Source organism: Desmodus rotundus, chromosome 13 (assembly GCF_022682495.2).
Source record: "Desmodus rotundus isolate HL8 chromosome 13, HLdesRot8A.1, whole genome shotgun sequence".
Lineage (NCBI taxonomy): Eukaryota > Metazoa > Chordata > Mammalia > Chiroptera > Phyllostomidae > Desmodus > Desmodus rotundus.
In genome coordinates, this window is record NC_071399.1 from 70069633 (window position 1) to 70095978 (window position 26346).

General features: G+C 35.6%; 1 protein-coding gene across 1 annotated transcript in view; it reads right to left on the reverse strand.

Annotated features, from left to right (window-relative positions):
* DACH1 (dachshund family transcription factor 1) overlaps nt 1–26346 on the reverse strand; it is a 393810-nt gene that overhangs the window by 36565 nt on the left and 330899 nt on the right. The window contains exon 7 of the mRNA XM_045201919.2: nt 5147–5298. Within this exon, the coding sequence (XP_045057854.2) occupies nt 5147–5298 (152 nt within the window). The remainder of the gene's footprint in view (nt 1–5146; nt 5299–26346) is intronic.

Here is a 26346-nt window from a genome sequence, read left to right on the forward strand (position 1 = left end):
AGGAAAAGTTCATGTGGTCCAGGTTTGTATTTTAGAGGAGTTTATTTCAGAATTAGATGGTAAGTTAGATTCCTTGAGTGTCACTGAAACTCATGTGGCAAAATCTGTCCTCAATAAAGTGTGACTTGTAATGAGAGTGACAGCTCTAGTTGAAAGGGATTTTAGTAATCACCCATCTTAACTAAAACCTTTTGAAGATGAGAAAAACCAAGGTTCAAAAAGGTCAGGTGACTTGTCCAAGATAACAAACTAGTGAATTCACTAAACCTAGATCTGAACTGCCCAGTTTATTGAACCTTATTTTTTTTTCTTCTTTTTGTGTTTCTTTCCAGGATGGGAAAAAAAAGGTGTCTCTTTAAAATCAGGAAATTTTGTAGACAGAAAAAAAATTATGATAAGAAAATATTGACTGATTCATTTTTCACAGTTCTTGTAACAAAAGATACAGCTACACATGGTTTCATGTTATGGTTACTATTCTCCAAAGTGGATCCATGGGGGAGCCTTCATCAAAAGCTCTTCCACGTGTAAACCCATCCTGTGATTCATAGGACTGGTATGGCAATATGGCAGCACGAGTCTGAGATCAGCCTGCCTTTGTTTAAATTCAGACATCACCAACGTCGTGTAACTTTGATCAAGTGATTATCATGTGCAGAATGCCCATAACAACAAAATCCACTGTGTAGGGTTAGAAAGAAGAGTCATGTAACATTATATATGATTAGCATAGAGACTGGCTCTGACATTGTGATTTACACTGAGATGTATATATGTATCTATGCTCTTTCCTGGCACTTAAATCCTACCACTGGTGGAATTCCTTAAGTGATAAGAGCAACAAAGGTAAAATGAGTGTCTTTTGTTGTTCATAATAAGCCCCTTTCAACTACATCTGAGTCGATGTTATTAAGGTCTCTTTAAGAAAGCCCCTAAGGACAGAGGCTGATGGTGAGGACAACCCACGCTGTGATTAGACAGTGGGAACTCTCAGTCCCGCCCTTCAGACTTCCAGGGAGGCCAGAGGGGAGAGAAGTTAAACTGATCACGAGTGCGGTGAATGATTTAATCAGTCCTGCCTAGGAAGTGACACCTCCAGAAAACTCCAAAGGGACAAGTTCTGGGTCAGTCAGTAACGGAAGGTGCTAGGTGGCTGCTGTATGCCCAAGGAGGGCAAGAAAGCTCTGGAGAAGGCCATGATGGCCCTCAATGCCATGCCCTAGGCATCACTTACATCTGGCTGTTCCTGAATTATATCCTTTTACAATAAACTGGGAATCCAGCAAGTAAAATGTCTCCTGAGTTCTGTGAGTTGCTCTAACGGGTTAACTGAACCTGAGGAGAGGTCATGGGAACCTCCGATCGATAGACAGTTGGTCAGAAGCCCAAGTTACAGCCTGGACTTGCACCTGGCATGTGAAGTGGGGGCAGGGGCAGCTTTGGGCGACTGGGTCTCCAGGTAGATAGTGTCAGAACTGAGTCAAATCCTAGGGCACCAGCCGGTGTTGCAGAATCGCTTGCTGTGGGGAAAACCACCAGACATTTGATGACCAGAAATGTCAGAAGTGAAGTAGTGTTGTAGTAGAGTATTTATGGTGTAAAATAGTAAATATGGTAGGTACTCCAGATTTTTAAGAGATGAATGCTATTCTTTTCCTCATAGTAAAATGTAAGAACAACATATCTGATCTCAGCTTACCCATATTTTGAAGCCGGTGCTCTACTTTGTTGTTTTAACATTCTTTTTTGGTCTTTATTTTTTTGTTTAGTTCTCCCATACAGAAAGACTAAGTGAACCAAACTCCTAATATATACCCCTTACAGAGGTACATGTCTTCAACGCCAGCCCCCTCCCTAGCTAAGTTTTATGTTCTCTACTCTTATTTTAGCTTCTACTTTTTACTTACTTACGAATTCTTATTATAATATTTATAAGTTATTTAAAATAATTCATGCACTAAGATAAACAATGCATATTATATGTTCTCAAATCTATGTGCATATAGATCCTGGGTATGATTTATTGCATGGAAGTGCAGATTAAGAATACGGGGTAAAATTCTGCTTTGAGTGTGTCCAAACGGTAGTCAGTGTTTGAAGAGGCACATCTAGTAAACTGACATTCGATTTCCAGAGTCTTCACTTGAAACTGCCCAGAGAGTTCTCCATGGACATGTTTGAACAACAAAGCTACCAAAAAGGTCCAACATTTAAAAACATAACATGAAATTTCATGTAAGATAAAAATGTTCAAAACCTTAAAAGCAAAACTGAGAATGCATCCTATCTCTCACTAAAATGAAATTACTATCCTTTGCTGTAGATATGTTTATCCATTATTACTTTTAATTTATAAAATACTCAAGTTTCAAGAAGGAGCTAAAAAAATCTAGTGATATATATATAGTGCTTTTCCATATTATATGTACTACATTTTAAAATACTCTTATACTAGTATATAGTATTATTCTACAGGTCCTTTTTTAAAGCACAAAAAGATTTGTGAAAATTCAATTTTTATAATTTGTCATGGAAGGAATATCTGTAGTAACCATTACAAATTTTAAATTTAAGAAGTATGATAAGATATTGTGAAATTAAATTCTTGAATATTAGTAAAATTACTTCTTAAATGTATTATTTTGAAGGTTCTAAGAAAAATAAACTTTATGTACATTTAGTTTAAATATCACCATATGCTTTGTGTTTAATTAAAATACCAAATGTGCATAAGGATTTCATACATGAAATTGTATAATTTGAAAAATTAAACATTTTCAACTCAATTTTTCATTACTATCCTGATAAAACACCTCCAGAGAAAATATGGAGCTTTCAACTCACCACACCACAAATGTTACCATAGGGAAATAGAAAGCAGAGAGACCACAGCATATAATTGAAATTGCAGAGGAAATTGAGGTAGGCAGAACGTAATTACCAAAATTAGAATTTGGACAGCAAACACATTTCTACTGTATGCCCAATAAGCTGGGGTCACGACTGTTTAAACATGCTATACCATGCCAAAGATATTACTATAACTCAGTAAATGTGGCAATAGTAAAAGAGCTAGCATCTATGAGCTTCTGTAAAACCATTACTAACCATGGGTCCAGTATGTATGTGTATATATGTGTACATGTACATATACATATGTATTTGTGTGTATGTGTGTATATATATATATAACTGTGCATGAAACTCTGTAAGATTTTTAATTATTATTTTACCTTAAGTATATATATGTGCATGCCCATATACATATATATAATACATACATATAAATGTATAATATCTAATCTGTAGTCATGTTATATACATGTAAGACTATATTGTACAGCTATAACTTATTTTTAATGATGTATTCTTATTGTAGGTATCCTAACATTATCAGTACCAGATCCCTATCATTTCGAACTAGAAATAATTTAGTTTGCCTTGACTATTGTCCTATCACCAACTTTTGCTAAAATATGTCCTCAAGGCTGTCTGGAGGTTAGAGAGGAGAGCATATTCAACTACCGATAGCTTCAGTAAAATAAATAATGTCTTAATGTATACACTGCAAGACTTTTCTTTCACTTTTTCCCCCCTTTTTTAAGGGAATAGTTACAGTTTGAGACGATGAGGATAACCTGGCTAGTCTGGGAGACAGGGGCCCGGGGCGGGTGGACACTTCTGAACAGACCGTGTTTGTTTTGGAGACAGGGAGCTCACACAGCAGAAGAGTCCCTGTGTAAACCGAACTTCCAGGTGGGCGGGCTGGTTCCACACTGAAGATCCCGGACAGGATTCCTCCGCTGAAGTTAAACTGAAATGACCACTTTCCTGGCTACAGAGGTTTGAGTTAGTGAAGACACATAAACTGGATGAGAATTTTAAGTAGATGTGTTGCTTTCTCTTTGCTTCATATAGAGTTGTAGACATTAGAAAATGAATCGCCCCCTGACTTTTCACAGTGCAAATTCAAAAGTGTTGAGGGATATTTTGTGAAAGCATTTAACAAAAGGGAAAAACTGTAAAACTCTACTGCATAGTAAACAGTATTATGGGTCAAATTTAGAAAAAAGACTTCTGTTTACTTTAAAATGTAATCAACTATTTGGCCTTGATTAAATTTAGGCTAGATTGATGATTTATTTCAATTACTGAGATATAAAACCTTTAAGTTGAATACAGTTCTGGAGACTCTAATTACATTAGTATTAAAAATGCCATATTAATAGATGAGAAGATATGTTACATTAAAGGCCTTCTGTTATGTCCTTGGAGAGGTAAATAAAATTAATTACATTTCTACTGGGAGAAAGTTTAATATGCTAGGAAATGTGTACAGAAAAATATCACTAAGGATGAAGTGCTAGAGTAAAAATTTAAAAACATATATTACCAGCATAGGGTCAGCAAGCACATGCCTACGACTAGCTATTCCAGATATGGGGAAGTCGAGGGCAAAGTCCCCATCTGGGTCCCACATGATCACTTCATGTGTGGGCAGAAAATTATGCTTTCTTTTATCCCACACACTCATATTATTTTGGCTCCGTGCTCCATGTCATTGTTAACTGCAAGTATTTTTGATTCATAATGTACTGTATGTAAAATATACATCCTGAGGACTACATAGGAAATCCGTGGCAAGTTTTGTATGGCTTTTTGAAGTCTGTTCTTTGAAGAAATCCTATTAACTGAAACAAACTTATTTATGAAAGAGACTTTTTTGGAATCTTATATACTAGACACTTAAATGACTAAACATATCATTTCCTCACTGGAAGGCCAACAGTGTAAAAATAACTAAATATTTATTAGAATGAGTATGCCGTCATTTAGTAAATCCAACAAATTTAAACATTTAAATTCTTCCCATTAGTCAGCCGCAAGGAGAACATTTAGGCAAAATGATTTTTTAAAGGCCCAGGTCATTTTCATCTAAGTTTTTATTAAGGCTTAATATATATATTTGTGTATTTCTAAACCAATTTGATTAGTGTGCCAACTTTAAAATCTTAAATTGCTAGAAAATATTCCATATGGTGGTTTAGTCAAATTCATAAATGGATTAAACTGGAAAAGTATGAATTTGGTACAAATCTTCAACTGGGTTTTGGGTTTCTTTCTTCCAGACTGCAAAGAGGCCTACCTGTATGTTAGTCAGAAGGGTCTCTATGGAAGACAGGCCATCAGGAAACAGAAAAGGAGACGGAAAACCCGGAGGTAGCGGTTGTCCATGCCCAGTGAGGGAAAGTTTGTCAAGGCTGTCTCTTGCGGTTGGTGTGGAAAGCGGGGTCTCATCTGTATGTGATTGAAACAAAAATATAGAACAAGTTACGCTTGTCTGTTTTTATTAGACCTCAGTAATGGCTTCCCTAGTGGTTTCCAGAACATTTATTGCAAATTGGTTCCTGCTATCAGGAGAAAATGCTTTCTGCTGAATTTTCTTTAATGAAAAAGCTGTGGAGATACAACAAGATAACATTAATGAGTAACTTTATAAGCCTTTTAAATGCAGTCTCTAATGAGACTGAGTTTACAGTGCCATAGAATCTTTCTAAAACAAATATTATCTCATATATAGTTGTGATAATATATTCAGGCTGACTTTATGGGCACCTTCCCAATTATCTCATTTTAGCTTGTTCTCTTTGGATTGACAATAGAATCTTTCTAGAGCTTCATATAACAGAAATACTTTGTATATTAGTATGTTTCTTTCTCAATTAACCCTTCCTTTATGTTAATGATTTGTTCAAATACATTGTTAAGAAATCTACAAAACAATATACAAATAAAATCTTTCATTCCACAACTAAAAAGAAAGCTGGAATCAAATATAATCTTTATACATTATAACTGAATAGTTCAATGTCATCAAAACTAAAGGTCTAATGTTTTGAACTTGAACACTCTTTACGTTAATATTGGAAAACTATCTTTTTATTCACGAAAAGGGGCTCTATAAAAGGGTAAAATGATACAGCTTCCATAACAATATTTAAAAAAACAATATAAAAACATCTAAGATAGATTAGTCTTTACTTTGTTTATGGAATAATCTCCATCATTTTAAGCAACTTGGGTAATGCCCCAATATAGAATATTTTTACTCTGACAGTAAAATCTTTTTATTCAGTTCTTTATTATGTTTCATTTGAGATAGATGCAAGTTATGCCTTATTTTAGTTTTTTATATCACAGAGAAAATTTTGCTTATGGCAGAAGTCTCAATTTTACAAATATTTTCTCATTTGACCCCAGGAAAATTAATCAGAGCAATGTATTTGCACAGTCCTGATAATATCTCTCAATTCTGCAAGTGGCTAAAAACTTCAGCACAATTTCCTTTATGCTTATAATTCGATTCCATTGTTCTCCTCAATCATTCCTTTATTTTTCATTACAACACCTAACCACTCAACACGTTTTCCAATTACCTCTCTCTATGGAAGTCGCCACACTTCTGTGTCTCTAACTAATGTCAGCATGCGTTGAATTCATCTGCCTCCCCTTTCCACACTTCTCGTGGAGAAACTAGTTACAGGGAAGCAAAGCCGGAGAGGGGAGCAATGGACTCAAGCCTTCTATTAACTGAACTCTCGCACTCACTCCCTCACTCCTCTGTAGTTTCCCCTCCCTCCCTCCTGAGTTACCTCAATGACAGATGATCGGAGGCAGCAGGCACCAGAGGACGAAATGGAAATGGAGTGTGCGGCAAAAGAAGGATTCATTGTGTCTTTCTTTTCTTTTTCTTTTTATCCCACTTGTCAGCAGGGTTAAAGAAAGACAGCAGTGCATGGCTAACATGATCAAGGTGATCTCGGACACCATTTACCTCGCTGTCATAAATTACTCCTCCAGACCAAGGCTCCCAGTGTTTTCTCATAATATCTCTGAAAAGGCGCTTGTTAAACATCTATGTGCATGTGAAATTGTTTAAGAATGAAGAGCAATATTTTCTGATCAGCATCACCTTAGCTGTCAGATGCTAAAGAAAATGTGGCTTAATAGATCATGTGGATAATAATTGCTTGTCTCTTGAAGAAAGGCATAGAACCAGATGACCACCTGAGGTTACATTCAGCTTTAGTCTGAGACTCCACAATTCTTAAAGGTTGTCCAAGAAAAAGGCACACGTGTATATATGTATGCACACTCTCGCACACATGTAATTAGAAGTTCCAGCATCCCCGTGATTATTTAAACTTCAATACATTCAAGCTTGAATATGTTTGCTTGTTGTCTGGATTACTTAAATCAGTCATGATACATGCACTTATGTAGCCAATATTTACTTAACAAAAACGATGTGCTAGACACTGGGGATAGAACACTGAAAATAAAAAACACAATCTACAAGCTTCCAGGAGCCTTTCTAGAGGGGCTAGTCCCAATCGGTAAGTAGCTAATTATTATAGTTAGCAAAGCATTTTCCACCCTTATTCTATCACTACTCAACTTTTACCCATATAAGATTAAAATTGTTCTGTGTAGTGTGCCTGCACATTTCATGTTTTTTCTGCAGTTGCTTCAATGGAATGCTTATCTTGGTTCTCACGGTCTCAGATATATGTGAATAGACTATTATTTGATATAGACTTACTTGATTGAATTTATTCATTTATCATTTTACGTAGTGGAGGTACTGTGTAAATTCACTTTAATTCAATACATAGATAACAAACAAATTTAGGGTAGAATGACTGCTTAAAAACTTTAAAGGGATTCTTAGTCTCAATATGCTTTTTTAAAAAGAAAACAAACTATTCAAAGAACAAACAAACATAAAAAATATTTTGGGGGCCTTAAGACCCTTCTACCTTGGAAAAAGTTGTCATCTTGTGGCAATTAACATCACAGAAAGTCTCATTTAGTCTTCTGACAAAGAGTAAAATTGAGAACATGGTTCTTCCTTTTAAAATAAAAGTGACCTTTGATATCCTAAATGTTCTAAGAAGATTAAAGCAAAAGTTTAAGAGACCAGACAACATGGAAGAGAGTTTTGACATCACATAATCTCCGCTGACTTCAAACAGTGAATGATGATGAAGCACAAATTCACAAAACACCTTATTCCAATTTTGTCTATTGTACATATTTTTTAAAGTTTTATCTTTAAAAGAAAGTTGGCTTGTCAGATGCTAAGATCTTTGATTATAGCATTTGACAATGTAAGCTGTTTTTGTTCTTTAATATTTTGCTCCTAAATAATTTTAAACTTATGGAAAAGTTGCATGAATTGTGAGAAGAATTCCTTTATACCCCTGTAGTCAGTTGAATGATAGACACAATATATGGCCACGTATAATCCCTGGAACCCAGTAATGTTATTTGTAAAACAAGGTTCCACAGAGGTTACTAAGTTAAGGAGCTTGAGATGGGCAGATCATGCTGGTTTTACAATGCTCCCTAAATTCAATGACCAGTGTTTTTTTAAAAAGAAAGTCAAAGGGAGGTTTGACAGAGACAGAGAGGTCCACAGAGGTGAGGAGGAGGCAAAGAGAAGACGGAGACAGAGATCAGCATTTTGCAGCCACAGTCAAAGAATGCCGAGAGCCACGGAAGTGAGAAGAGGGAAAGAACGGATTCTCTTTCACAGCCTCTTAGAGAAAGCTGGTCCCTGCTGACACCATGATTTTATACTCCTGGCCTCCAGAACTGTGAGAAAATAAATTTCTGTTGCTTTTAAGTTACCAATGTTGTGGTCATTTGTTATAACAGCCTTAGAAACTGTTTCAACTTTTTACCCAAATCTACCATTTTTTACATTTTGCCACATTTGCTTTTAAATGATCTCTCTGGTTCTCTTTCTTGTTCTGTGTGTACATAGGTTTGAACCATCTTTCCCTTTTAATCCTTAAGACTTCACTGCATGCATATTTCACAAGGACCAGGGCATACTCTTCCACAGTATGAAGTTAACACGAATCACTACATAGCATATTACTATTTAATGAAGAGTCTACATTTATTTTCATTATCTGTGAGATGTTTTAGTGTAAAATCAATAGTTTAATTTAGTTGACAAGTACTTCAGGAGTATTTCCTCTTGGCATGTAGTAGGCATGTTGTAGCCCCTAACATGGCCTCTCATGATTTCTCCCTACTGTTATTCATATTCTGTCTAGAAGTTTCCCCTTAGTCTGAGTTAGACCTGACAAATAGAATAAAACAAATGTGATGGGATGTCACTTCGAGATTCAGTTATAAAAAGTCTGTAGTTTCCATATACATTTCCCCTCTTTTTCTTGCATTTCTTGCCCTGGTGGATGCCAGCTTTCCTGTCATGAGACAATCCTGTGGAGGTACAGGTGACAAGGGATCGAAGCCTGTAAAAGACCGAGTTGGCTTGAAGGCAGATTCCCCTAACCACGCCGAACCCTCATTTTTATTCATTATTAAATTTATAGGGGTGACACTGGTTAATAAAATTATATGTTTCAAGTATACAATTCCATAATAGGTCATCTATATATTGCATTGTATTTACCACCCCAAATCAGATCTCCTTCTAAAATCATATCTTTGACTCCTTCCCTCTGGAAACCAGCATACTGTTGTCTGTGTCTACGAGTTGTTGTTTGTTTATCTTGTTGCTTTAAGTTCTATATTCCACATACGAGTGAAATCATATGGTTCTTGTCTTTATCCGACTGACTTATTTCAGTTACCATGATATTCTCAAGATCCACCCATGTTGTCACAAATAGCAGTATTGCATCTTTTCTTAGGTCTGAGTAGTGTTCCATTATATCTGTATACCACCTCTTCTTGGTGTCCCAAGTGAGCCTTTAAATGAGCTGCAGCCCTAGCTGACAGCATAACTGCAAACTCACGAGTGGCCTTAAACCAGAGGCTCCCAAGTTGCACCCAATTCTTGACCCATAGAACTGAGATTTTAAATGTTTGATGGCTTAAGCCACTAAATTTTGGTGTAATTTATTACACAGCTGTAGGTAACTAAAACAGTATGTAACATTTTTTTAGTATTTTGGGGTGTATTAAAAAAAATGACTTTGTGTCCAGTTTATTTTAGCTACTTTGGAAATGGAACAACTTCAAGCTTCAATTTCCTCATTTTTTAAAAAAACTAGCAGGTTGAATGAGACAAATTTTAGTATCACTCAAATCTATAAACCCACATTCTCTATTATTTCTGATAAAAATTCTTAAAATTGATTTAAATAGAGATTTCATCACTATTGACTAGAGAGTGGTAATGAGTTGCTTTCAAATCAGAAATGTCAGCACTTTCTTAATTACAAGTTCCAAAGAGTTACGAATATCTAGGTACTATTTGAAGAAGAACGGTTCACACAAACACAAGATTTCAGTGCATGTCACTGACTACTGAGGTTTGCAAACCTGTGACAGCGTGGCTGGACCTGGAGACTATTCTGCTAAGTGAAATAAGCCAGGTGGTGAAAGACAAACACCATGTGACCTCACTCATATGTGGAATCTAATGAACAAAATAAACGGATGAACAAAATCGAAACAGAGGCGTGGACACGTGGGACAGACTGACAGCTGTCAGAAGTGAGGGGGGTGGGAGAACTGGATGAATGAAGGTGAAGGGGTGAGCCAAAAGAACATATATGCACAACCCACCGACACAGACAACAGTGTGGTGATGGCCTGAAAAAAGGGGGGTGAGGGCGGGGTGTAGGTGGGCAAAGGGGGGAAAACGGGGATATCTGTAATAGTGTCAACAATAAAAATAAAGTAAAAAAAATCCTTAAATGATCTTGCTTCATTTTATTAAACTAGAAAATACTTCAACCACCTATAAGACAAGCACTCCCAACACCTGGAATGGCCAATTAGATGCAGGGAAAGGTGCGTCAGTCTGGGAATACAGTACGCATTTGGAAACCTGCATTAACTAGGTGCTGTTTCTTAAAGCCCTCCACACCCATCAGGGACTAGCAGTTATGGCAGCGCTCAAAAGAGCTCTTGTTATTTGTAGATTCCAAAGGAAGAATGATTCTTAACTCTCCAGTATTTTTGCATTTTAGTTCAGTGACAGGAAACTACAGTGGTTTTCTAAAGGAAAAATAGAACAGCACATATTACAATATAACACATAATTTTATCTCTTGGACAGAAAAAATCTATTGACTAGATTAACAAGCTAATAATTACATAATAAATACAATGGTGAGTATTACAACATATAATCAGTTAATGTTAGTTAGAATAACAGGTAAATATAAAGAGAAAGTACAAATGGAAGAGAAGAAAACCATCTTAAAAGTTCAAAATCAATACAGTATAAAAGGGTATTATTTCATTCTTCTCATCACTTCATTTAATGATTTTACTCATATTTTAAAGTCCCTTATCAATAAATGACTCTCAGGAAGATTGATGACTCTGTAAGACAAGCTTTTTTCCCCTCCAATCTTATCAGACATAACAATTGAGCAGGATATCCTAAGGAACAATGTTGTTTAAAAAAAATAATCGGCTTCTACTTCAAAATGTTTTCTTTCCTGTTAATAAAATCTAACTCAGTTGTTATTTTCACTACTAATCCCTTTGGGTTTGAATTATGGTTTAAGCCACTCTCAAATTGTGTGTGTGTGTGTGTGTGTCTTTGTCTCTTACATCTTTTATTACATCATAAAACCAATACTAAAACAATACTCACTTTTAGAAAATGATATATTCCAAGTAGATTCATATTTAATCCTCTTGATGTGGAATAGATGGTAATATTATTAAAATGGGAAAAACTCCACATTTAAAATTTTTACAAGTGATCTGGGAGTTTGCATGATAAAGCTCTATTTCTATACTAGCAAAGTGAATAAAATGTTAACATAAATTTTGAGAGTATGATACTTTCTATACAAAAGTGAATGATTCATTTTGTTAAATATACATCACAATTGTACAGACAGCTAAATTTACTGGTGTTTTTGTAAGCTTCTCATCCACAGTATTGAACTGGAGTAAAGGCATAAATAATCTGAAAAATTCAGGATGGGTGTTTTAAAAAAAGTTGAAACCTATATTCAGATATAAAACACAGTCATTTAAGTTGAGCTCAGTCATAACCCCAACCTGGTTCCTTCTGACTCCAGGGACCCTGGGTTTAATTTGGCAATAGAAACTAAAAATAAAGGTGAAAAATATAATCCCAGAATGTAACCCTAAATCAGAATATGGCCATGTACATTTTTTCCTTTCTATTTTTATCTTCTCAAAAAATAAGGAATTCCAAAAATACCACATTAAAATGTATTCGCATGACTTTCACATACCTATTCCAATTCTTATAAAGTTTCCAGGCCTACCATGGAATCAAGCTATTTCCTATATGTAATTTTAAGGCCATTTTTCAAATTCTGGAGTCAAAGTTACTTTAGAACTTCTTATAAAATTGTCTTCATAATGTGAGACAGCCTATCTCACTAAATGGGAAAACTGGAAAAATGAAAAGCAAACCAAGGTAGATTCAGAAAACGTGGGTTTGAGTTCTGGCTCACCAGGAACTAGCAAATAGTGCAGCAAAGACTCCTTCTCGTACATTCCATGAAACTCATTTGATTTATTTATTAAAGAGATGCTTACAAACTCAGAGAATTATAGTTTAAATCCACTTAGAGCATTTATGTAAAACAGCTTTGTAAAATATAAAATGCTCATAAATATAAAGTATTCATAATATAAAAATAATTAAAGATATTACAATTTTCCTTTTGTAAACTTGGCTTCAAAATGCCGTGGAGCAATCCTGGTCTTGCAGCATAAGCCTGCGGTTTCTATGTTATTTTTCTCTAGCGAGGCTGGTGACAATGAAATATCAGCTACACTGGATAATAAAATTACTGCTACATGTTATTATAGTTGCCTTCTACAAAATAACCTTGAATTAGTTCAGTGAACAGTTAAGCTTAATTATGATAGAAATAACTTGAGAAAGAGTATGAATTAGTTGACCAATTTCACTTCAGGTAGCAGGACCCACAAGAAATGGGTAAGTAGGCTGTGAGGAACATAAGACACTTAAGAGGTTCCTTGGCTCTACTTGAATGAAGTAATATTAGAACTCTGAATATTGAGTTTTGGTGAACGAAGGAAAAGATTGAATACGGGAAGGAGATCATCATAAGTGCATGTTTGGCAGGATGCTGGAGGTGTGCTAAAAAAAATATCAAAGTCCCAGTTCTGCTTAATTTAATGGACAAAATATTTGTTACACATATATGCAACTTTTGCCTTTATCTGTGGTTCTTAACATTGGAATAGTTCGCCTCTGAGGTGACGATGAAAGTTAGGGAGCATGCCTTGTAAGAAGAAATAGTCTCAGGTCCCTAACATAGAGAAGCACTTACTAATGCTGTGGAAGGAATATGTGAATGAGATGGGAAGAGGCAAAAGCTGGAAGCATGCAAAACGCAGAAATGAGGAGGATATAGTAATCTCTGCTCACCCGAGGTCACACCACATTCATGAGAGCAAAACTAAAAGTACTTTCTCTTGGAAAACCACACTATTGATTACAGGGCAATTTCACCGACATTATCTTGGGTTATGAGGAAGCTCAAGGAAGCAGATTTTAAAAATGTATGTAATTATAATTGTAATAATGTTATGTGCCAAAAGATTGATTCAAATGGCACCAAGTGGTTCTTTAGAAAAATAAGAGATTATATTTAGACCATGCAAGCTGAAAGGAGAGTAAAAAAAGAAAACTAAAATCTTCATGGCAAGGTATGCTTGGCATGGGCACTGGGTAGTGGGAAAAGTGTAAACACTGCAGGGTCCAGGGTTTCTATGAGGAAACCACATACGGATAATAGCTGAAGGAAAATAGGGACCCTTAGTGCCCTCAAAACTCTTCATATTTTTAAAGGGGAAGCCTATTTTTCTACCATTATTCTCAAAAGACAGTCTTTAATTTCTGATCACTCTGCATTTATATTTCAAAAAGGTATATACAGGGAAAACTCTAAATCAAGCTACATATTTAATATTTTCACACTTGGCCTTGACAGCAAACTCATCACTGCCTTTGGCAACCGAGAAGATGGAACTGAAGTGCACACCTTGGGATTGCTTGGCAAAAATGGAATGGCGTCAATCATTAAACACAGACACAGCACACACACACACACAGACAGACACCCCTTGATTTATCTTCGAAACATTTGGGGTGGCTTGTTTCTCAAGTCGTAAGTCATAAGTGTTTATGAAAAAGCTGGTCTAGCTTGGGCTGAAAAGATCCACTTAATTGACCTTTCTGTCTTTTCCATGACCCTGCTGGTGGAACCTCACTGCTGATATTGCGAGTATGGAAAAGCATTTACTGAAAGCTGCATAACAGACACAGCTGTATTTCCGAGGCTGATGTTTTGCATATCTGCACAGTAGGGCCATTAAGGGTTCTAAGAGCACAACGGAAACAATCATAACATTTGTTTTTAGATGACTGACTCAGGACATGTACACCAGGCTTTATATAGAAACTGTTTTTGTTTTATTAAGGGACTGTTTGCCTGTTAGTGATAACATCATTAAAAATAAATGAAAGGGGGCTGGTAAAATGCTTCCCAAAAGCAGAAACCTAATTAAAGGTGATATGCCTGCTATGAGGTTTTTGTTTTGTTTGTTTTTTTTTTTTTAGGACTCAAAAATAGAACAAGGTTAGTTCTTTCTTATTTTATAAAGCCCAAAGAAGACCTCACAGTAAAACATCACTTCTGATCTAATTTTCTATTTCTGTGTACTTTAATAATCTACTTTGCAGTCTGTGCTTGCCCACGGAAAGTGAACTAGTTTTGCTCCCCCGGATAGCTTCTTCATGTCATAGTGCATGAAAACGAAAATCTGATGGTTCAGCTCAAACAAAAAGTGCACTCTCCTTTTAAAGCAAATTGTATGGGTTGTAATATATGCAGTAACAGTTGTTGAAATAATGCACACACAAACATTTCATAGCCCTAAAAGACAACTTTTCAGAGCCTGAGTTAATGGTGAACAGGAAAAAAAAAAACAAAAAAACAAAACATTTCCAAATCATGGTTTGTAATTTCAGAGTGAGAGAGAGAGAGAGAGAGAGAGAGAAAGTAGACCCTTTCATTTTTAGGGGTGGAGTTACTCTAATTTCATGGATGGTGGAAAAAGCAGGAAACTGCATTCCCTTGATAACTCTGCCCTTATTGTGCTGTGACCTTGGCCAATTTACTTAAATTTACATCTGCCAAAAATGAGTTTCTGAAATGTGTTTTGAGAATTTTCGGGGGGCGGGGGAAAGGAGTTGTCACATAAATCCAAGGCCTTTTCCAAATTAGTGTTGCTTTAGCGGCCACTAGAAAATGAGGAGACACACTGGGAGCCCTCGGAGGTGGCCGTGGTTTGACATCCTGGTTTCTCGTCACCTCTGCACGGCGCTTCTAATCCATTTTGGAGTCTCCACACTGACAACGAATCTTATTGCTGAGTGAATAAATAGCACAATTCTCAAATTATCCTCTGGAAATATAAAATAGCTTTGGCAATGTGGACTATTTGAACTCTGGTTTGCACATGGGTTTTAGACTAAAATTATCATGAAATGATAAAAAAAATATGTAAGATATCTTCGGAAACCATTTGGTATAAATTCATTCAGATGAAACAAGTCCAAAAGTGACTGACCCAATGTTTTTCAAATGTCTATAATTCTTATTTCTTCATTTATTACAGGTTATGGTATCATTTCAGAGAAAATAGAGAAGAAGAAGGACAGTTACACAGATATGTATGTCCCCAAACCTACGTACATGTATGACAACTGAAGAAATGTGAAGCTTGACAGGATATTTAATGAATACGAAGGATTTTAGGAGTCATAATGGTAATGTGATTGTGAGCTAAGGAACAGAGTTCTTATCTTTCAGAGATGCACACTGAAAAGAAATTAAAAATATTTACAGATTAAATAAAACATGTTTGGGATTGGCTTCAAAAAGATGAAGCGCAGAGATGTACGAAGCAAGTCAGGGCCTGAGACGATCACTGTTGAAGCTCAGTCATGGCTGGTCTATGGGGGCTGCATTCCCCTATTCTAACTTTCTGTTTGTTTGAGATTTTCTGAAATACAATGTTTTTAATAAAACTAATGCTACTCAGTAAAACACTATTAACACATTCTTCTTTCAAAAAGTCAGAAGCATTGGTATGACAATGATCATCATTATTATGGTCAAAATCATTAGCATATATTGAGTGTTTTCTATGTGTGCAAAGCCATGCGCGAAGCAGTTCACATGTGTTAACTCAGTTAATCTTCACAATAACTCTGTTAGATAGTCACTAGTGCTCAACTCGATTTACACAGGAGTATATAGGGGTAAAATAACATAGTTAACTGGCCAAGCTAGTGTGGCTGTAAGGACAGGAGTCAAATTCAAATCCCAGTAGCCATGTTCCAGAACTTATGATCCTTAAGCACTCAAGGAGTAAAATATACATTTCTGTGAGCATTTGAAAAATGTATTGGATATGTGCTTTCAAGTGTGTATAAGAAATATGCATTCCAAAAAATAAAGTAATTTCATAGTTATTTTATCTCTGAGTAGAAGACAACTAGCATTTCTATTTCACTTGTCATTCTTTCTATTAATTTTAAAATGTACTTTCAATTACAGTTTACATCTAATATTATTTTGTATTAGCTCCAGATATATAACATAGCGGTTAGACAATCATATACTTTACACAGTGTCCTCCCTGGTGTTTCCAGTACCCACCTGGCACCATACACAGTTATCATGTTATTACTGACTATATTCCCTGTGCTGTACTTTGCATCCCCATGACTATTTTGTAACAACCAATCTGTACGTCTTGATCCCTTCACCTTTTGTACCCAGGTGCCCACCCCCCTCGCCTCTGGCAACCATCAGTCTGTTCTCTGTATCTATGAGTCTGTTTCTGTCACTCCTCAATCTTAATCAAGGCTTTATTTACCCCTTAAAATCTAGCTAATGATCATGCTAAGCAGCCAAGATTTCCCCAAGTTCACTGCCTCCACTGCCACACTTATGGTTATTCATTTTGGAAGCTAAGATATCTATCTTAGAATTGAAATTCCAGATTATCTCCACATGGGACTGGAGAAATCCATTCATGAGTAAAATAGACATTTAACATCAACTCTAAGTAGCTCCCACAGATATCTTCCTACGAATTCCCTCACTCTACATCTTTACCTAATGCTATACATACTAACGAAGTCTATACTTTTCTCAGGAGCAATATTTAACCTTGAACATGTCATTTTTTAAGTAACATAAGCATTGCATGTGGTAAAAGAGCAAGGCCTACTTAACGATTCTTAAAATAAAAAAAATATTGTCTGAGGGAGTCACTGCAGAAGGATTAGGTCTCATGCCTCACCCATTTATCAACTACAATTAAACCCTGGATCTTGGCTCAAACTCTATTTTGCACTTGTCCTGAGTTAACTTCCAAATTTCCTCACTGTACAGCCCTAGCCATGAACTCACTTTCTACCGTATAAGAGCTTTATTTAGTTTTCTAAGTCACCCTTTCTCAGTTTCAGACCTCACCCCTCCTGGACTCCATTAGTGTGCTCCCTCCTCGAGCTGGGAGCTCCTGTAGTTCAATGACTCTGCTCAGAGAAGATACTGTGCACCAGGCTGCCAGGACCCTGCCCTAAACTAGACATCAGCGTGTTGGTCTAGATAAATTAATGTTTGTAAGTCTTATCATTTACTAAACATAATGACTCGTTCTAAGCTACAGGTGTGTTTTAATAGGCCCCTGCACCCCCACCTCACCTTACCACAATCTTCTGAGACCAGGAATGTGACACGTGAATGTGAAAAAGTCTCCCAAGGTGATACGTGACATGATACTGATACCCACCTAACACATTCAACCTCACAGGCTTGGAACAATTCCTTTTCCCCCTCCCACCCATTGTAACCAATTGCTAACATGTTTTACCAGGACTATTTCAAAAGATCAAATTCATTGAAAATTATTAACAAACACAGTTCTTTGCAAGTTTTTTCCTTAAGTATATTTAACATAAAAAACTGTGAGGGAAGGAACTCTGTCCATCTTATTCACCTATGTAACCTCAATGCCTGGCACATATGGGTGGATTGGTTAAATATCTGACATAATATATTTCCCAGTGGCTTAATTTGTGGTTAAATTCTTTGTTCTTATTAATGAAGATAAATTTTAACTGATGTTATTTTATCTTTTAATTACTTGAGTCTGAATGAGAAACTATATACTAAATACTTTCAGTTTGGGTTGTCTTCTTAGAAATGTGAATCTAACGTATAAACATTTATGATATTGAAAATTCTATTTTTTAAATTCACAATTTTAAAAAATAATAATTAAATACAAACGGGGTTACCCAGTGCAGAAAAGGGACTAGTGAGTATGGCAAAGAAAACAGTAGGAGTTCACTCATCTCTCTGGAAGCACGATGGGCTGCTTCAGGCTCTCACAGATTCGCCACGACAGAGAGTGTCCCTGCATAGTTTGATAAGCATCCTGTCAGAAATATTGTAAAAACTAGAAATTGATAGGAGGTTAAACTAAGTGACCTTTATATCCCTTTTACTTATTGAGATTTTATGACTCCTTCCTTCCACACTAACTGCTTTCTTACAATGTCATATAAAAATGCAAAGCAGAGCACTAATTTTTAGGATTTAGGGAAATGTAAAAAGTTAAGAGTGTATGTTTATGTCATTGTCAGCATTCTTTTCTTGGTGAGAAGGGGATTCTTCATCAGCACAGCTGTTATTCTGCAACCCTCAGTGTATAAAAATATAATGCAAATTCCTGGTCCTTCAATAAAGTTTTTAAAAATTGATTGCCAATGTGTAACTACTTGTTTTTTGTTGCAAAGGAAAAAAATGGCAGTCAGATTTATAAAATGGTGGCTACTAGTGTTTAATGGGTTATATTTCAGAAAAACACATATGTTGGTCAAAAAATGTCAAAAATTTAATATAAAAATGAGAAATCTTGCTTAACTTTTCCTTTATGACCTTTTTAATACCAATTTGCAAACTACTTGTTTGAAATTCTAAATTTGTTTTAAAAATTCAAATGAAAAAACATTAAGCAATTTTTTCCTTAAGTATTTCCTGTTTCCTTCTACTTTACATTCTATCTGCCCAATAGTATGAGTGCCTCAGGTGAATCTTAGCTGGAAAGAGAACGTGTTTTGGGGGAACTGAGGAAAGGCGGCAGGGATGAGACCCAGAGAGTGTGAAGAGAGTGACTGGTAGAAACGTCACAAGAAATAAGGGGGCCAGATTTGCACAATCTCTTGTAGGCCTGGACACGCAACTGTGGCACATAACGTTTCAGATCGGCTGGACACGGGCGATCATCTACAGAAAAGGCACTTCTTTCTAATCATGGACATCTCATAAGAATGTAGAACTATTTTATCCTTGTGTGATCATGTGACTATTCATTCCCCTGGAATATTCTGTTCAAATCAAGCTAGCATTATTGTTACTTTATAATTTCTTGCATATTTCTTTAGTGTTTCTCTCTTTTAATTACAGTGGAGGCTCCTTAAGGACAGAATTCCTCTCTTATTTATGGCCACTGTGTCCCCTGTATCTTGAATGGTACCATGCATTTATAGGCTCTCAATAAGTATGTGTAGGGTGAAAAAGATAAATGTCTAATAAGTATTTGAAAACAAAACAAAATAATTTTTCTGGCTATTTCTGTGCATTTATGTTTATAACTATCAAGTTTATAAATATATATATTAGTTAAATAATCTTCTTTAATAGCACATGAAGGAGTCACATCAATTATATTACTATATATAAAATTACCATATAAGAGCTCATGTATCTGAAGAAAATTAAAAGAAAAGTATACCATATGTATGCATGTATGCATATATAAAAAGAACTACTTACATAAACACAGATAGTTATACAAGTACACAGATATACATGCAAATATGCAGCTATTGATACATAGGTATATAGCTATGCAGAACTCTTCTATCTTCAGTCAACCAATAACTATTCTATGTGTAGACTATTAGTTTCCTTTAAAGACTATCACCAAAAGCTTTAGGCAAATAAATACTAAGTGTGTCATTTTACATAATATATTATCCTTCATTGTTTATTCCCTTTCCACATGTAAGATTTCACAAGAATGCAAGAACCAGATAGAACCTGGGAGATGTCCCATTGCTTTCCATTTTATCTTTAAGATTAACAAATTGGAAGTATCAAGTGTACTGAAAGGTGAGTTTACTTCGTACTGAGTAAAAACTTATTGGGAAGTCCGTATTTGTACAAGCAAAGCAAACATGCAGGTTTTACTCCTGCACTCTCTTGACAAACATAAAACCTCACATTGCCTTTTAATGTTATTTTAAACTAGATAATTTAAAGGAATAACAAAAATAGGAGTAAAATATTATATTTATATGCATTTTTTTAATTCACACATAGCTCTAAAGATTCTGGTATGTCCTCCACCTACCTGCCTTGGCCCAGGACAGTTGTTACAAGGGAGAATTTACATTTTCCCTTTTAGCTGGGAATCATCAGAAATATAGTGTTCTCCTTTCTCATATAAATCTAATCTGAATCTATCTGGTAACATTTACATCATACAAATTCTCCACAGAGAGTTTAATACAGTGTTCAGTATATTGGTAGCTTCAAAAATGTCCTGATATTCTTAAGGAAGTTATTTCCTTCACAAAATTATTTTCACAATTGTGAAATTCAATCATAAATTTCATCAGAGAGATTCTAGGAAACCAAATCAACCCTGAAATATGAATAAATTTGATTTTCCCAATAAATTCAGTTGGCAAATCCGTCAAATTGGAAGTTAATCCTTCTAGAAATATTTGTGGATGAATAGCAAATTTAATACAGTATGGTGCGCCCTGTAACAAAGACATGAACAAGAATATCAGAGCAATAAGGACACGTAGTTTATTCTCTGACTTCCTGGAGAAGGAAAACAAGTTCAGAATGAGGCAGAATCAGGGCACGAATGTTATGGCATGGCTAAAACCTAATCAGGTTATATGGGGAGAAGAAATAACTTTTGAAAGAGACAATTTATTGTCTCAAACCTTGTATCAAGTTTCTAAACTCTACCTGTACTGTAGGTTTAGTCCTTCAAATGTTAATATACTTTCCTCTATCACGTATTTTTTGTTAACAATTAAGCATAAAATCACCCTTATCTATAAATGTGTATTGATATTTCTTTATTTGATTAATTCCACATTTCCCTGATAGGCAAAGAAATGAGGCTAGATTGCAAAAGGTTTTTCTGGTAAGCCCGTATCAGTCCTAGCAATTACTATCTTGTTTCCCAAGAGTTCTTTGAAGGACTGATTTTAGAATCTTCTGCAGGGTCATTACCAAAGTGCTTTTTACACCGTCAGTGAAATGTGCCTCTATCCATTTAACAAAAAAGCAAGCTGCAAGCTTGTTTTACTCATTGATCACTTCTCTTATCTGTAAGCCAGCAGATACAGCTGTAAATGTACTGCGGATGTCTCAGAGCATAATTCATGTGGCCTGAATTCGTTTAGAATAGCCACAACTTTCCTTCCCATCTGTTCATCTCTCTCGGGCTCCCATGATGGGTATTCTCACTATTTATATTTTCTCATGGAAAGACAATGAAAACAAAACAAAAACTTATTGTATTCCTTTGTATCATTTTGGATGCATGGCATGTCATTTTGTAATATATCCCCCTTCAATCTAAAAAAAATATCTGCCTGATACCAACCTCCCTTCCAAATACTGTCCCAATTTCCCTCATCCCTTTTTGAGTTATCCATACTCTAACTTCACCTTCTTCCAAGTCTAGTCAATTTTTTACCCACATCTCTAATAAAACTACTTTTATCACTCATAATTGTGTCATCTATTTGCCAAGTCTGAGTCAGTTCTCAGATCTCCACATACTTGTCATATCAGCAGCCCTTGACATGTTGGTCGTTCCTCCATTCTGAAAACTCTCTCTTCACTTGTCTTCCAGGGCACCATGCTCTCGTTTACACCCCAAATCTCAATGGCAGCCTCTTAGTCTCTTTATTGATTTCCTCTTTTACCTAATCTTTCATGCTCAAAACACTAAAGGTACCTTCTGACCTTTTGATTTTCTTTTCTTTTTAAAAAGATTTTATTCACTTATTTTTAGAGAGAGGGGAAGAGAGGGAGAAAGAGAGGGAGAGAAACATCAATATGTGGTTGCCTCTTGTGCACCCCCTATAGGGGACCTGGTCGGCAACCCAGGCATGTGTCCTGACTGGGAATTGAACCAGTGACCCTTTGGTTTGCAGGCTGGTGCTCAATGCACTGAGACACACCAGCCAGGGTGTGACCCTTTTCTTTGCTATACCTATTTCTTCATGATCTCACTCAGACCCATGCCTTTAAATATCAGCTATATGCTGATATTTATATCGCATTGATGGCTCCACCTGTCCTCATCTCTGGGCTCATAACTTCACTGGGATCTTGTAATTCATATGTCCAAAAAAAACAAACACTTAATTACCTGATTCCACAGCTACTCCTCCTATCACATCTTGTTAATCTCGGTCACATTCCATTTCTTTTCTTCTAAGCGTCAACTAAAATGATGAATTTGTAGTGTTTCATCATAGTCCATAAAGCTATAGATAATATACAGATATATTGCTCTAGATAGCTATATCCATTTGTAGGAATAACCATGGGTAACATTTAACATATTTTTCGGTTAAATTTACATAAATAATATCGTATGACTAATATGTTTTTCTAACATTCAGTATGTTCTTGAGACTAATCTAAGTTGGTTCATATAGACCTATTTATTCACGTGAAATGCTATATGGAATTATATTATGCAACTAAACTACAATTTAGTTATTTATTCCTCCATTACAGCATTCAGTTGGTTTAAAAATATTTGCTATTTTAAAGAACACTGCTGTGCAATGCTTTTATTATATCAATGTGCTAGACCTTTGAATGCATCATTTTATGTCAGTCTCACAAAATACAGTATTTTCCTTGATCGCCATGAAAGAAACAGAATCTTAAAGATACTGAATAATCTTCCTAATGTCACACAGTTGGACCAGGACAGACCCAGAATTTGAAGCCACATTCGTCATTCATCTTTCGGCCGTCTCCTACCGCACTGCCCTGCCTGGTCCTCAATCCCATGGTATTCCTGCAGGAGTCATTTAAACAGCAACAGGGCACAGGGGGAAAGGCTCACTGACAGCTTTAATCCTTTCTTCAATGAAAATTCTGGAAAACTATGAGTGAGCAAGCAATGAGGTCCTGTGAGTACAGAAGAAATTTGGGTATAATGGCGGCAGACCATTTAGAAAACCACTGTTTAAAGCTTTGTGGTCAACTGGTTAAGGCGTGCCAGTTCTAGAGCTCCTGGCAAGAAATTCGCTGGAACTGGTGACTAAACTATGGAACAGAAGTGGAAATCAAATAGAAAGTCTTTGTGTGCTTGAGAGCCAGGAAAAACTAAGACAATGAGAAAAAACAAGACCTTAATGGATGTAGTAAGATATAGGCTGGAGGGAAGGTAAGTGCTTGACGGTATTCTCTCTGAAATAAAGGTTAGTATTGCTTATATAAGTCTTTGAGCCAGAATTCTTACTTAATTTCTAAATAAGAAAATGACTGAGAAACTAAAAACAAACAGAAAAAAAGGAACAAATCTTGCTGGCTCCTTACAGATACAACTCTAAAATTATAATGATTATCTTTTCTTCTCCTTGTTTCCATACAACAAACCATTTAGCCCTTAACTAGAGACTCAACTGACAACAATTATCGCAACCAATCTTTAGCAGAAGGAGTATTATAATGCATACCAAGCTAGAAGATTAAACAAAGAAACAAAAGCCTCAGTATCAATTTATGTTTACTGATCTGCTCCAGCCTTGGGTCCTAATGCTAGGGATTGCATTCCGGAGTTGTATTCCTACAGGGCTTCTTCCAAATGTTATAACTGGAGCCAGTTCTGTGCCAGATTCCTTGATTCCAAGGAATCTGGAACCAAGGTTCCAGATTCCAAGCCTTGGTTCCAAGCTCAGTATCTTGGCTTCCCTCCACCTTAGTTCTTGTATCTCCCATCTAACCCAGAACCTAATTATCTGTGATCAGGTGTTCCCCAGTGCGTTCAAGCATCTTTCCCTGCCTTGGAATTTTACATTTGCCAACCACTTACAGGCCTTCATTTAGCACCTGCCACCTGCTAGAACTTTCCTGCCACCCATCTGTTTGGGCCTAGCCTCTCTGCATCATGTTCCTCAGACCTACAGATTCTTCAAATTTGGAATACTATGATTTTTGGTCTGGTTTCACATAAATTAACCCATTATATAGAAGGAGAAGAGTTACTGAAATGGAGGGAGATGCTCTGGGAGATGGAAGAGGAGAAAAACTGACACAAAAGAAAACACAAGTAACACACAGGAGGAAGCCATGAGGACCGAGTAGAAGCTGTCGGTGTTGTCAAAGAAGAAAACACTTGATTTTGTAGACCAATAACATCCAGAGATTTGGATAATTTTATGCTGACAGACTTTTCTTGGATCAGAAGGTATAAACAAATGCAAATCTAATGCTACCAGATTCTTAACATACCGAAATCCTATATGAAGAAATCTTTGTTTTCATGTACAAATTGGCCATAAAGAATTGCAAAGAACAACTAGAAAAATAATTTCAAATGTATCCATGTTTGCCAAAATGTTGTGTTTCTGCATTGATTCATATATGCCTTTTGTTGTTTCAATTATACAAATCCCACAGCAGTATCATTATGCCTATAAAGAAAAGCTAGAAAGGTAATTTTTTAAAGGATTAAACATATTGGAAAAAACAAAAACATAGATATAGATGCTTTGGAAAATAAAACCAGATAGCAATTAGTGAAAATGGCTACACTTAAATTCAGCAAAAGTATGAGAAATAGAACACTGCAAAGAAATATGCACAGACTTAGAAGTATATACAGTAATTGGAACCATCTGCTAACAAACAGGTACTACAAGACCTGTTTCAAAGACTAAATTAGATTCATTTGTTATTAGTAATATATATTTGCATTCAATTAATGTGCTAAAATCCTTTAAAAGTATGCTCTCATAAGTGGGTTAAACATGTTCATTGCAATCTTGTTTATACTAATAATTGGCTTAGCAAATCTTTTCTTCATATCTAGTACAAAGGTAAACTTTATCAAGCCCAAGCTGAATTATCATAAATTCCATATTAGCAGAAACTAAATTAATGAGGTTTGATTGTACCAAGAAAATTGCTTTTGCCATTTGCTTAATTTCATCTGCTCTATATAATAACAAAAAATTCAATGATGAAAAAGGTAGATAATTCAGTATTTGCAAAAATATTAGCAGAAGCAAGGCACACTTTCAGAAACTCTAATTTAGTGTTGTTTTTATTTGTTTAGGTTCGGTGTATAATAGGATGTTAAGTATATTACTGTACTATGCTGTTTGGAACAGATGTTAAATGCCATGTAAAAATGTCAGGGGTAAATGATTGATGATCCTCTTTGCCATTTCAAAGTAAACCATGATTATTTATATGCTCTGGACATTGCTTGAAAGCATCATATTAAATCTAAACAATTGATCCATTTTCATGGGGTTTCATATAATGTATTATTTATGTGTTTTTTATTCTTTTGTGAAAATGCCCCAGTATAAGGAAGTATTTAGTCTCCAGTGCTCCACCCAGTCCATATGGTAGATTTGTTCTCTGTGTAATACTTACTTTTCCCTCTAGGCCCATATGGCAAGTCCATAGGCTGCCCAGCCCCTCTGTCCTCCACAGGGGCCATATGGCAAGTTCACTGAGCACTCATTTACCTTGTATTAATATTTTATCTGCCTCAGACAGAAAAAGAGATCAGATTAAGTAAAGTCAGCCCTTGAAAATGGTTTAGCCATATAATCAATACTGAGTGTCAATGTAGTATGAGATATGGGTTCTGTTATTTCATTTATATTAAAAATAGCAGATTCATTTGAATAATTTATCAAATAACTTCATATGTTCTTTTGATCACTTGATATACATTGACAGAATATTGTTTAATTATGCTAATCATCTGAGCAATATTAACGCATGATAGTATAAGCTTATAAAGTTTAGAACTCGTTTAAACATATAGGCTTTGATATATCCAAAGATAAAAGACTGAATCTAAATTATAATCTATATTACCATAGTAATTGCTCTAAAATTAATTCATTGTTATAAAATTTGCAACTATAGGCTAACCTTTTGCTGTCAACTTAAA